Source organism: Alternaria alternata (assembly GCF_001642055.1).
Source record: "Alternaria alternata strain SRC1lrK2f unplaced genomic scaffold CC77scaffold_7, whole genome shotgun sequence".
Lineage (NCBI taxonomy): Eukaryota > Fungi > Ascomycota > Dothideomycetes > Pleosporales > Pleosporaceae > Alternaria > Alternaria alternata.
In genome coordinates this window covers 258,512-271,581 of record NW_017306196.1, presented here as the reverse complement: position 1 = coordinate 271,581, position 13,070 = coordinate 258,512, and the positions used below count along the sequence as shown (strand labels likewise).

The window sequence follows — 13,070 nt, the reverse complement described above, 5'->3', positions numbered from 1 at the left end:
GAGAACATCGTGTTGTGTTGATAGCACGTTTGGGTTCACTTTCAGGTAGACCGGTCAGAACATGCATGTTCAAACATCACAGACGAATTCAAGCCTCCTGATTCAAAGCAATGTCGCAGACAGTGGACCCACTGATGTTTCGCGCTTGCTCAAACCAATCACTCTCGTCTTTGAGGCTCGGTCAAACCTGGTCGCCCCAGGTCGGAACTGTTTGGTTATCGTGCCGAAAAGGTGATAGTACGCATTCCAAAGGCAGGTCCCCATGTCAACACGATCGACCGGAAGCAACCGAACTTTTGCTCTATGCATGCAATATGCAGGACGTTGCCCAGCTGTCCGCGACCTGTCGCCCAAGGATACGGAGGACTAATTGACTGTGACGGACTTACCGAAAAGCTCGTCGGCACGGAATATTGGCCTTGATAGCCGAACAGACAGGATTGACGGAACCACTCTAGGCTTAAGCGGTCAACGCACCTAAGCCTCGCCGCGGAGGCGCACTGTGACCAGTATGTCGGAATTACTGTGCTGGTTCTTTGTCCAGGAGACGTAAAACGATGATAAAGCGTTTGGGATCAAGTGTTTGAGAAATGCCTGGTTTGACGCTGCTTGAAGATCGATTGTATAGATGGATGTTGCCGCGCGTTGTAAAAATTAGATCTCGTGGTATCGTGGTCAGCCCTGCCAAGCACGAACAGCTGTCAGGGTACTGGCATGATAGGATGCAGCCGTCCGTAAAAAGCACGCAGGGCCTAGCTACGTAGCGAAAGAACCCAGATTTTGGTCGGCCAACCGAGTTAAGCTTTAAGAAAAATGTGGTCATGTACCATCTATGTCATTGGTTGCCCAAGAAAGGAGACCGTCAGCCGCCGGTGATGCAATTGGTGCGAAGAATGCAGCCCATGATCTTGTCGAGCACAACTCCAAGGGTCGCTCTAGAGGCTAAAGATACCAGTGAGCGTGTGGCTTGCTATAGCGAGCGCCCACTGCATATGAGTGCTGCAAGCCATCGTAAATCCCTGTCGAGATTGGTAGACAGCTTCGTAGGGTAGGCGAAAGTTGGACAAGGGCGCCCAAATTGAGAGTAGCTCCCGTTCATAGCAGTCGCTGTGGAGGGGCTGAGGGCCGCTTTCAACCCCACAACAGTAGGGAGATGGTATTTTCGACTTCGAAACGTGAACGGACCAGAGGGCTAAGTCTTGCGCCATCTTGTAGGTATTGAATCGCTTGGGAGGCCTGCGATCCAAAAGCAGCGCGACTTCTCAGTGTGTCAAGCGCGCCCAGGCAACACCAATCCGGTAGGCCTTTGTCCGTGTTGAGACGAACAGGTACACTATACACTATAGGTGAACAATTGACCTCGAGGTTTAGTAGTCGCTACAAATACCTTCTGAGGACTGACCCCGGACAAAGAATCCTTCTCCGTTGATTTGCCCTTCACACTTTGCTCGAGCTCTGCCTTCGCCACAAAGACACGGCCGAAACAACACAACTCAAACACTCCAGCGGTGTCTGATTTGCAAATTGGCATCACGTAGTCGTCCACGTTGATTGTCTCTGCGCCAAAGCCTTCGTGCCGGTGAGAAGCGGGTAACTGCAACAGGTTCGTTCCCTGAACTCTTTGCGAACTGCTATGCATCATTGCGACGAAGCAAACCCAGCAAAGGCCAACATAGCCGCTATCATTACTGACACATATCAGCACCATATCTGGAGAAGAGCAGACTGGTTCGGCATCGTCTCAAGAAACCGAAAGAGCCCTTTCCGGTATTCAGAAACAACGATTCCCCATCGGTCTTCAGGCTCCGAGACTTTAGGCCAACAGAAGACTCATTCCGCTCAACCCAGTTGCGCTTGGTCTTGTTCATCATCAACTTCTATCGCTTATCTGTGTTGTTGAGTTCAAAACGAGGCCAATCGGTAAAAGTGAACAGAGCTTTAGCCCGCAATCTCCACCGTCGCAGCGATTGAGTAAGGCGTTAACACCCGCTATGATGAGAGGTGACACGCTCATCCAACAACACCCCCCTACCCCACCGAATGCCGGGTCGGAGTACCAGACCGGTCTGCACCAGGTTGCGCAATACAACGTAGATCGCGGCTATCCATTCGGTGAGGCAGGGTATGGTTCTCCCAGCTCGGTGGCGCGCGAAGGGATCCCTTCACATGTGTCACATGCCGACAACCACTCTCGTGGGCTCGGACTAAGTATACAATATGTAAGAGTCCTTACATCCTTGCACATATAGCCATGCTGATCAAATTACAGGACGGGTATGGTCCACCGGCAGAGTACTACCATAACGGCTCGTATAACGGCATGCCTGTGAGCAAATATTGCTGGTCGTGTTTGACTTGGTTGCTAATGAATGCCAGAATGACCAAGCTCTGTTCTCGCCGCCGACGCCGAGATCATCGAACGGTGATGATTCTGGACGTAGAACGACCCGCAGCGGACGAGCCACGACGTCGTCCAGCTCCCCACGTCGGAACGAAAGCAGCCCTCGACCGAAGGCGACGCCTAGAGCTAAGAAGGCGAAGGCGCCGAAGAACGAAAGGCATAAGACGCCCAAACTGACTGCGCCACTGAGTATCCTGACGAAGGAGCTACATCATATCCCAGTCAAGAACATGGAAGAGTGGGTGAATAGGCCAGCGGACGTCAGGAGACGGGAAGTGGAGAAGAGGAACGGATATATCACTCGTCCCATGAACTCGTTCATGCTGTATCGGTCGGCGTTTGCGGAAAGGGCCAAGTCATGGTGTCTTCAGAACAACCACCAGGTCGTATCCTCAGTAGCGGGAGAGAGCTGGCCACTGGAGCCTCCGGAGATCCGTGAACTGTACAACGAATACGCAAAGATCGAGAGGATCAACCACCAGAACGCACACCCAACATACAAGTTCTCGCCCAGCAAAACAGCGGTTCCGGCGCGGAAACGAAGAAGCGAATGGTCAGACGAAGAAGAACCTAGCGATCTTGACGATGCTGAATGGGCTCCTGGTAGTGGCAGGTCTCGCTCACGACAGGCTAGGAGAGTCGACCGATCGTTCAGTTATCCATCGAGTGGTGTTGCTGCAGAGTACTTCGACCACTCGTTCGGTCCAAATGGTAATGGTATTAATCGATCCTCCTGGGAGGTAACGAACGAAGGCAGATCGATGCCGATGCCGATAAGCCACAACGAGCTCTACAACCAGTACTACCAGACTACTGCATATCCCAACATGCACATGAGTCCGAATTATGCAGACGAAATGCACATGAGGATGGTAGAAAGCCCACCATCTTCCATGCAGTTTCACTCGAACCCGTCTATGCTGGGGTTGCCCGGAGGGAATACGAATGATCTTCTGCTACAGTCGGATCTCGGCACACCATTCGACGAGGGGCAACTGGATCCAATGTTGTTGGCCTACGATGGAGGTAACCACTCGGATATCGATCCTGCAGCACTGCAGAACAACATATACCAGAACGTCCACCCGGAAATGCAAGGAGATAGGCTTGAGCAACACAACCTCGGCGGTTTGTTAGATCTTTCACCCAACGAGTACCAATCCTGGCAGTCAGATCCAAACATGGTATCACTCGAACAAGAGTCGGAGTTTGACAAATGGATGGGCGAGCAGTGATCTATATCATATTAGCTGGTGTCTTTGGTGGTTGTGTCGCCATTGTATTTACGTGCGACGTTGTTCCGAAGCGATGACCATTCTTTTCAGCATCGTAGGGCCTCTGGCGGGCTCTTGTACGGTGAGCAGCATTCAAGGCGTTGATCGAACCAAAAGTTCCGGGACTTAGAGCATTTAGACATAGTGTTATCGCGTATGTAGACTGAGATGTATATATTAGTGTTCAATCAGCCTTCTTCAATCGTCTCGATGTAGGGACATGACGTGACATTGCATCCCATGTAACATGAATCCATCGCGCTCCATAGTGACGACGAAGGAAATACCACTAGCGGAGGGTTTGAAGGTGCTGGCGAATGAGCTTGCGTGGGTTGCTGGTCTTGTCGAAGGGGTTGCCGGAAGAGTGAAGTTGGACTCGACAAAGCCAAGGCCCGTCCAGCCCCACCTGTCCCCGCGTCGCGAACGCGCCTGTCTTGGTGGAAGAGAGGGTCCAAGAAATATCCACAGCAAGATATAGACGTCAACTGCCCTAGTATTGCCCGATCAAGCACCCGCAAAACCACATCCATCACGGCGCGTCATCTCGAGAACCTGACAACTTTGCGTGTCCCACAACTTGCAGCGGCCGTTCTGTTTGCCTGAACTAGCACATTCTCCGTTACTACCAAGAAACCAGACATTCGAGGAGATTGAAAGAAAATATAGATCATGTATGGAGAAGCGGCCAATAAATTAGTAAGATTCAATGCACCCCCAATTTTGCTGCTCCACGACCTGTCTAACAAAGCCCAGGTGCAAAACGCGAAGCGCACTCTTGCCCTCCCCCATCTTCCGCCCTATGCCTCAGAGCTCACGCGCTCCATAGTCCGCGAAGTGCGCGACCTCGACAAAGACGTTTCGTCGATCCTCGCTCCCTACAGCGGCTCCTTCAACCCCAGCGCATCGCCTGAAACAGCCTGCGCTCTCCTTGTAAACCACTTGTGTATGCGCCGGAACAAGCGGTGTCTACTCGCCTACCACCGTGTGCGGAGCGACAAGCTGGAGGAATACTGCTGGGAGGGTATCGATGTGCTGGAGCAACAGGGCAGCAAGGACCATAGTGGAGAAGGAGGGAGGGGAAATGGTATGGGTGCCGGAGGCGGAAAAGAAGAGAGCAGTCTGAGTCCAGAAGAGGAAGAATACGTGAGGCAGTACAGCGATCTGCTTGCTGCGTACAAGGGGCAATGGACCGACATCGATCTGACGGGGAGTCTGGAGCCGCCTCGCGATCTGTTCATCGACGTTCGCGTCCTAAAGGATGCGGGCGAGATACAGACGGAATACGGGTACGTGATGACAATCTCGGCATGCCGAAGGTTGTTCTTTAACGGGACAATATGCCCAATACCACGCCTCTGCTAACTGACTATAAGGTCCATAACCCTGACCAAGAACTCGCAATTCTACGTCCGGCATGGCGACGTTGAACGCCTTATCACGCAAGGATACCTCCAACGTCTAAGCTAATCTCTCTCCAATACATGTGAGATCGACTCTCCTTGCCATGCAGCATCACACAGCATGCCTTCTCAACCAACCAATTAACCTGGTATGTCCTCCCGCGGAGATATTGATTTGGCAAATCCTTTACACCTCCGTGACCTGGCCCCCAAAACACTTTTGTAAGATCAGCCCCGAAGCTGGGTTGCCGAGCCGCACCCGAGACCAAGGGATATCCAGATCCAGATCTCAGTGGCGGCAAGGCTGTGTTTTCTGGAAGCACGCGCCGCCCACCATCACCATTAGGAGGAATACCACGCTGTCATAAATCTTCACTGGACCTTGCCCCCCACAGACTCCTGTAGGCTTCTTAAAATAGGCAGAGATGGACGCTAGATGCACTCTTTGCAGCAGGTCTGTTAGTCGGCCTGTAGACTGGGAGGAAGCATGCATGCAACTATGGCGCCAACACAGGCACATGTCCGACATGCATGTAAAATACCATTAATGGATTCTGGCCGGCGATACCGCCATCAGTTAGTATCTGCATCGGTACGTCATTGCATACTGGGCAATAGGTCGTAGTCATACCAAGGGATCTAGGTTAGAGAGCATGAGTCGCCGACATTCGCTTGCATGGATATTGGCACGCATGTTCTGAGAAGTTTTTTTTGTTCACCATCTGTGGGCACACTTGTGTATGGAGATACAGAACTGGTAGTGAAACCAATAATTAGATATTGACACAATATTGCGTCTCCTGAAGTCAAGACTGATCATTCTCACATGACATATCGGTGAACTACGTGGTTGATCCACTAACGTACAATGATGTGGTCGCAACTTCGACACCGTGGTCCTTTTGCCATGGTAGAAGCTCATCAACGAAGAAATGACCTGCGACGGGGTGTGTAAATCAGAGAAAACATTAAGCGGTGTGTCAGGCCAGCACTTACGTTTTAGTACAGCCAAGAGATATGCGGTGAAGCCGATACTACTCTCCCAAGCATAGTCTTATTGAAACCTTAACTCCATCCGATGCCATTCTGATCCATCCAGTGAACCATCCCTCCCAATGCAGTGAACTGACGCCATGGAAAAGAAAAAAAGATTGCAACAAGCGGAATTTACCTTTGTGAAGTCTCTCAGACAACTGAATAACGCCCAGTCGGTCCGCGAGTCGCAGATGCGTCCTCAGCTGCAATTGTCCCCTCACGTAGAAGACGGGTGAGCTCCATCATAGCCTGTGTGACGATATTTTCGGTATCGCCCTCAACAAGAATGTACAATTTAGGAAGATCAGTCTCACCAGGCTGTTTGCCAGCTGGGTAAAAGTTGCCCTTGGTCGTGATGGAGACACCGGTTTGTTCCAGAATCTTGGCGACGTTGGTGCGGTTGGTTACGGCCCATCGAGCTTTCTGAGGGAAGTCATTGATTTCAATGGTCGAGTGATAAAGACCAGCATCTGGGCCTTTGTTGTCGATGGGCTGACCTGCGTGGATCATACCCTTCTTGCTCAGTCTTCCGTCGACCTTGGAAGCAGCGGCCATTGCTCGCTCGCGCGCGGTCATCGGCTTGCCAGAAGCAGAAGCTTCAGGGCGTTCGGTCTTGCTAACCACAATCTTACTGTTTAGGAGCTTCATCCAGTGTGGTTGATCCTCGGCGTCAGCTGCAGCAGGGTCAGCGGCCTTGACGACACCCGGACCAGCAACTTCAGGCTTCTTAATGATCGGCGCAATCTCCTCCTCCTCGTCGCTTTCATCAACACCTTCGAGCTTGAGTTGACGCTTCTCGCGCTTCTTCTCAAGAGCACGTGCTGCGTCAAGCTTGTCAAGACCCTTACCACCGAAACCACCGTAGTACTTCTCGGTACCTGCCTTGGCCTTCTCATGGAACGTGTTAGCCATTTCTTGAAGCTCTGGAGGTACTTCTGTACCACTCTCCTTGAGTGCCTTGACAATGTGGAGTGCGAAGCGCTCTTGACCGGGGTTCTCGATGAGTGTGATGGCTGTGCCCTTGTTACCAGCACGACCGGTACGTCCGCAGCGGTGCACGTAATCTTCCAAGTGGGTAGGTGAATCGAAGTTCAGTACCATGGCCAGTCCAGGTACATCAAGACCACGAGCTGCTACAGATGTGGCAATAAGAATAGAAAGAACACCTTGCTTAAAGTCATTGATCGCTTCGTTACGATCGGTCTGATCTTTGGCTCCATGTATCGTGTTGACAGAGAAATACTTAGACTTGTAAAGCTTGGACAAGAGGTCTTCAGCTGTCTCTTGTCGCTCAGTGAAGATCAACACCTGGGCATTCTCATCTTCAGAGAACAGCTGACCAAGATATAGCAGCGTCTTGTGAACCTTCTTCTCATAACTATTCGGGACGACAGAGATGACCTGAGTGATCTCAGGAGCAACCTTGCTCTTGCCACCAATGGTGATCTCGGCTGGATCATGCAGTGCTTTGCGAGCCAAGGACTGCATGTTCTTTGGCATAGTTGCTGAGAAGAGGACAGTTTGACGATCAGGGCGTACATTCGCAAGAATCTTCATGACTTGAGGCTCAAAGCCCATATCGAACATACGATCAGCTTCATCAAGGACCACATAAGTGATACGTCGGAAAGAAAGCACTCTGCCTTGGTTGACGTTTGTCAGATCAATCATTCTGCCTGGAGTTGCACATAAGATATGGATGCCTCCACGCTTAATCATAGCGATTTGATCGGAGATGGGTTGACCGCCATAAGCACACTTGATCGTAACGCCAGATGCAGCGAGGAATGGTTTGAGCTCATTGACAATCTGGAGTGCCAGCTCTCGAGTTGGAGCGAGGATCAATCCAATGGGTCCATCAGTAGGTTTCAAAGGGCGTTGATCAAGGACATGACGAATCATAGGGATACCAAAGGCGAGTGTTTTTCCAGAACCAGTCTTGGCTACTCCGATAAGATCCCTACCAGAGAGGATTGTAGGCACACCTTGAGACTGGATACCCGTGGGCCTCTCATAGCCGATCTTAGTGAATACATCCATGGTAGCTTGCAGCAAGCCCATCTGGGCCCACTTGGTGACGGGACGGGGTACATCATCCGGCTTGACCTTGATACCATCAAGTTCGTGACGCAGATCGGCAACTTCTTCAGGTGTCATCTGTGCAACTTCGGAGGGTTCAGTGTAGAAGTTTTTCCTGAATGGCTCGTACTCAACTTTATCGTGGTTGACGGTAGGTACCTCCTTCTTCTTCTTCTTTGCAGCACGAAGGGCGAGAAGGTCTTCAGCCTCGACAGAGGTCTCGACAGGCTCAAGCTCGTCAGCAAACATAGCTTGACCCGAAGGAGCCCCACGGCTTGGTTGTGGCTCAGAGAGATCGGCCATGAAGGCATCGAGAGGGTCGATTTCATCTTCTTCGGCGCCTGCATTTTCGTCAACTTCCATCTTGTCGTCGGCGGGGGCTTCGACAGCAGATGCTTCTCCCATGGTTGCGTCTGCTTGGTTCTCGTTGGCGATCTCCGCACGACGCTTCTCAAGGCGAGCCTGGAGCTCGGCGTTGTTCTCTTCGTCGTCACTGCCGATTCCACTCATCTCGGAGTCGTGGTCATCGCCGTCAGCCTCAGGCTCGGGTTCGTCGTTGGTGGTAAACTCGGGGAGGGCCTGGAGCTTGCGCTTTTTGGTGGGGCCTTCCTCGTCGAGCAGGGCTTTTCTGGAAGTCTCCTCTTCGGTCTCAGCGGCAGTCTTAGTCTTGAGACCGAAAGCACCAATGTTACCATTAGCCTTAGCGACGGGGGGTTCTGCAAGGGTCAGCCTGTGGTTCGTAGCAGAGGATCCAGAGGAAGACTTACTACTAGCGGTGACAGTTTTTCCAGCAGGCTTGGCCATATCTAGTGGGCGTGCTGCGGCGGAAGCATCCAGCCTGAAGGTCGACTTCTCGGGCTGCTTCTGTTTGAGTTTCTCAGTAGCGCTCTTCTGTAGAACAGCTTTGGTCTTAGCGGTATCAAGCTTGGCTTCAGCCACTGGAGCCGGCGGAGGCGTCGCAGCAGCCGAGGGTGTTGCGGGCGCAGTAACAGCTGGCGAAGCACCAGAGCCAGGCGTATCCGTCTTCTCCTTGCCCAGACGTTCGGCGTTGAGCTTCTTCCACTCGGCCAGCTTCGCAGCGCGGTCAGCGAGCTTGTCCTTGACCTGTGTCTCGGGATCTTTCTTCCTCTCGTCGCGCGAGGAAGGCTCCAGTCGATCGCGCCTGTCGTCGCGCCTGTCATCACGCCTGTAACTGTCGGATCCAGGTGCCGGTGTGACAGAGGACCGAGAACCAGGCCGGCGAGAAGTGGAGCGGCGACGCCTGTCCCTGTCTCTGTCGCCATCGCGATCGCGCCTGTAGCTGTCTCCACGGTCTACACCACGGTCGCCACGGTCTCGAGATCGGTCGCGGCGACGAGGTGGTGGAGAGCGCGAACGTCGACGGTACGTGTCGCGGTCCCGCTCTCTCCGGTCTGGCTCCCTCCGGTCATCGCGGCGGTCCCGGCGGTCACGGTCGTCTCTAAATCGTCCCTCGCCATAGCGGTCTCCACGATCTCCGCGGTCGCGGTCACGGTCTCGGCGCGGGGAATGGCGTCTACGATCGTAATCAGTGTGGCGCGTCGCCATCTTGAGTCGGTGAAGTTACTGCTGTAATCAGTTTGGATGTGGCGTCCTCAAGCAGCAGATGCGGGCGGGTGCAATTGCGTGGGGTATAAGTGAGCTGCGGAGTTTGAAAGTTGTAACGAATAGGGTCCCCGAGCATGTTTCCTTGGCTGATGGTCGCCTGGCACGTGCGACGCGCTAAAACCGAAATCTTGGACGCTAGCGATAATTTTTGGGAAGTTGCGACAGTCCAAGGTGAACGTGACAAGTGAACATCAAACACCAGATATGTCTGTCAATCCGCGCAAGAGAAAGGTAGTTACGCGCCCGGCGCCCGAGCCAAGCGAATCGGAGGACGAGCTGGGTGACGGACTGCTGGAAGGCATCTTGTCGCATTCCGAGGACGACTCGGACGACAGCCAAGATGAAGATGCCGATACCGATGCCAGCAGTGTGATTGAGGGCCTGTCCGACGAAGATGAAGAAGAGGAGGAAGACAGCGACTCGGAGCAAATTCGTGAGGAAATGCGCAATCTGAACACCTCAGATGTTCCGCTGCGCAAGAAGAATGGAGTACCAACACATGAGATGGATCTGGACGCCTATGGCAATGCAACAGGAGAATTGGACGACGATGAAGATCTCAAGCCCAACTACACTGTCACAACGGACGCGCACGGCAATACTCGTTACATCTACAAGGAAATCGACCCAGTCTACGAGTCGGACGATTCTGACGCCGAAGCTACGAACACGATCGGCAACATCGACCTCAAGTACTACGATGAATACCCGCATATTGGCTACGATATCAATGGCAAGAAGATCATGCGCCCAGCAAAGGGCGAAGCACTGGACGCGCTGTTGGACAGCATCGACATACCGAAGGGTTGGACAGGCTTGACGGATCCTCAGACAGGAAAGCCGCTGAACCTGACGGACGAGGAGCTGCAGGTACTCAAGAAGCTCACAAGGAACGAGGTGGTCGAGGATGGATATGACCCATACCCAGAGATGGTCGCCTACTTCTCTGGCCACCAGGAGATTATGCCACTGAGCGCTGCACCAGAGCCTAAGCGACGATTCATTCCTTCCAAGCACGAGGCGAAGCGTGTCATGAAGCTCGTCAAGGCGATCAGAGAAGGCAGGATCCAGCCGTACAAGGCACCTGAGGAGCAGGAAGAGGAGCAGGACGTTTTCACTTTCGATGTATGGGCCGACGAGAAGCCACGACCAGACAACTCAATGCATATTCCTGCGCCTAAGCTGCCACCACCTGGCTACGAAGCGAGTTACCACCCACCGCCCGAGTATCTACCGGATAAGGCTGAGGAGCAGGCATGGCTGGAACAAGACGAGGAGGACCGAGAGACGGACTTCCTGCCCAAGGACTACGCTGCGTTGCGCAAGGTTCCTGGTTATGAGACATTCGTCAAGGAGCGATTTGAGCGAAGCTTGGATCTCTACCTGGCTCCTCGTATTCGAAGGAATCGACTGAATATCGACCCTGAATCACTTCTCCCCAAGCTACCTAACCCGGAGGAACTGAAGCCTTTCCCAACTACCTGCGCAGCGATATTCCGTGGACAAGAAGGACGCGTCCGTTGTGTATCGATCGATCCCAACGGTATCTTTGTTGCGAGCGGAGGTGACGATGGCTATGTGAGAATCTGGGAGATTTTGACAGGTCGCCAAGTCTGGAATGCAAAGCTGTCAGATGAAGAGGCCGTGGATGCCGTACAATGGAGACCTACCAAGGACGCCGCCGTAGTCGCTGCGGCTTGTGGCGAGAACGTCTACCTCATCGTACCTTTCACTCTTCTGTCACCCGACATTGAGCAGGCCAGTCGCGAAGTTCTCGACGCAGGTTGGGGTTACGCAACGTCGAAGCCGAAATCAAATGATGGTGAAGCACCCAAGCAAGCACCTGGCAAGTGGTCCCGTCCTGGAGCTCGCCTTGAAAACAAGGGCGTCCTGGTTCAAGTCGAAGTCCGATCAGCTGTCAAGATTATCAACTGGCACCGGAGAGGAGACTACTTCGCCACAGTATCGCCTCGGGGTCAAAGCACAGCAGTAGCCATTCACACCGTCTCAAAACATCTCACTCAACTTCCCTTCCGCCGCCTGAAGGGTATCGCTCAAACCGCACAGTTCCACCCTTCCAAGGCCATCTTCTTTGTTGCTACCCGTAACACCATCCGCAGCTACGATCTCGCCAAGCAGGAACTCGTTAAAATCTTGCAACCAGGTGCCAAGTGGATCTCCTCGATTGACGTACATCCTGGTGGTGACAACATCATCGTCGGAACATACGACAAGGTAAGTTCCGGTCACACCAAACTTTTAGTAAAGCATTCACTGACTTTCCATGCAGCGTCTCCTTTGGCACGATCTCGACCTCTCCAACAAGCCCTACAAGACTCTTCGTTTCCACAAGGAGGCTATCCGTGCAGTACGCTTCCATCAAGGTGGTCTACCTCTTTTTGCCGATACCTCCGACGACGGCACTATCCAAATTTTCCACGGAAAGGTTGTAGGCGACCTAATGGAGAACGCAACTATCGTACCCTTGAAGGTATTGCGAGGACACAAGGTCAAGAGCAGGTTGGGTGTTATGGGTCTGGACTGGCATCCCAGGGAGCCGTGGTGTGTATCGGCTGGTGCAGACGGAACATTGAGGTTATGGAGCTAGATGTGTAATATGCCTTTTCTACATGACTTGCATTTTGCATGGCGTTGGAGCAATTACGGAAAATGCAACAGATTCAATGCTTTTGTCCCCAATCTGTATCCTTGGACTACTTGTGATCTACGGGCAGTAACATATCATGTAATATCTAGTGTGCTGTCGACTGTGCTAGCTAGAAAAGACGAAACTTCAGCATATCGCTCATTGTGCCCAAATGGCTTATCATCTTTACAGCTTATGTAAAGATCCCTCAAATATGCACAGGCTTTGTTGTATTGTCCAAGCAGTTACATAGTTCAACTCATACCATCAAGCCTAGAGACCGGTTGGTGGTAACAAAAGCGGCTGTTGTTAACAACATGCAAGCAGACAGGCAAGGATCGAGCGCACAATATACATTGAACGTTTGGACATCCAAATATCGACCGTGCAAAAGATTACTAGATTTGTTAGCAAGGCCTGTGGCGGATTGTGGCCAGGAAAGGTATCTTTCGCAACATTGCGCTCGCCTGCCCAGGTGGCTCGTCATGCGAACATAACCACACCGCGATCAACACCTTGTCAAACTTGCCTAACACGGTAACTCGGCGCCGTAACCCCCGACCTACCAATTTGCCAACGACAAACATCAACTTCCCGCGAAGCCCAGG

General features: G+C 52.5%; 5 protein-coding genes across 5 annotated transcripts; 3 read left to right on the top strand and 2 right to left on the bottom strand.

Moving 5' to 3' along the window:
- Window positions 1-1,991: 1,991 nt before the first annotated feature.
- CC77DRAFT_1029953 (HMG box protein) lies at window positions 1,992-3,636 on the top strand (the record flags this gene model as incomplete). The annotated part of the gene is made up of 3 exons (XM_018526552.1): window positions 1,992-2,219; window positions 2,270-2,326; window positions 2,377-3,636. The coding sequence occupies 3 exons, from the start codon at window positions 1,992-1,994 to the stop codon at window positions 3,634-3,636; spliced, it is 1,545 nt and encodes a 514-aa protein (XP_018387385.1).
- A 621-nt stretch (window positions 3,637-4,257) lies between these two features.
- CC77DRAFT_767233 (GINS complex, Psf1 component) lies at window positions 4,258-5,466 on the top strand. The gene is made up of 3 exons (XM_018533120.1): window positions 4,258-4,371; window positions 4,429-4,961; window positions 5,049-5,466. The coding sequence occupies exons 1-3, from the start codon at window positions 4,345-4,347 to the stop codon at window positions 5,140-5,142; spliced, it is 654 nt and encodes a 217-aa protein (XP_018387384.1). The 5' UTR covers window positions 4,258-4,344; the 3' UTR covers window positions 5,143-5,466.
- Window positions 5,467-6,260: 794 nt separating this feature from the next.
- On the bottom strand, window positions 6,261-9,755 carry CC77DRAFT_1059872 (P-loop containing nucleoside triphosphate hydrolase protein; the record flags this gene model as incomplete). The annotated part of the gene is made up of 2 exons (XM_018528286.1): window positions 6,261-8,905; window positions 8,957-9,755. The coding sequence occupies 2 exons, from the start codon at window positions 9,753-9,755 to the stop codon at window positions 6,261-6,263; spliced, it is 3,444 nt and encodes a 1,147-aa protein (XP_018387383.1).
- A 213-nt stretch (window positions 9,756-9,968) lies between these two features.
- On the top strand, window positions 9,969-12,919 carry CC77DRAFT_959644 (BOP1NT-domain-containing protein). Its single transcript, XM_018535580.1, has 2 exons — window positions 9,969-12,050; window positions 12,106-12,919. The coding sequence occupies exons 1-2, from the start codon at window positions 10,020-10,022 to the stop codon at window positions 12,421-12,423; spliced, it is 2,349 nt and encodes a 782-aa protein (XP_018387382.1). The 5' UTR covers window positions 9,969-10,019; the 3' UTR covers window positions 12,424-12,919.
- CC77DRAFT_767214 (hypothetical protein) lies at window positions 12,573-13,011 on the bottom strand. The gene has a single exon (XM_018533119.1). The coding sequence runs from the start codon at window positions 12,947-12,949 to the stop codon at window positions 12,722-12,724; it is 228 nt and encodes a 75-aa protein (XP_018387381.1). The 5' UTR covers window positions 12,950-13,011; the 3' UTR covers window positions 12,573-12,721.
- Between the last annotated feature and the right edge of the window lie 59 nt (window positions 13,012-13,070).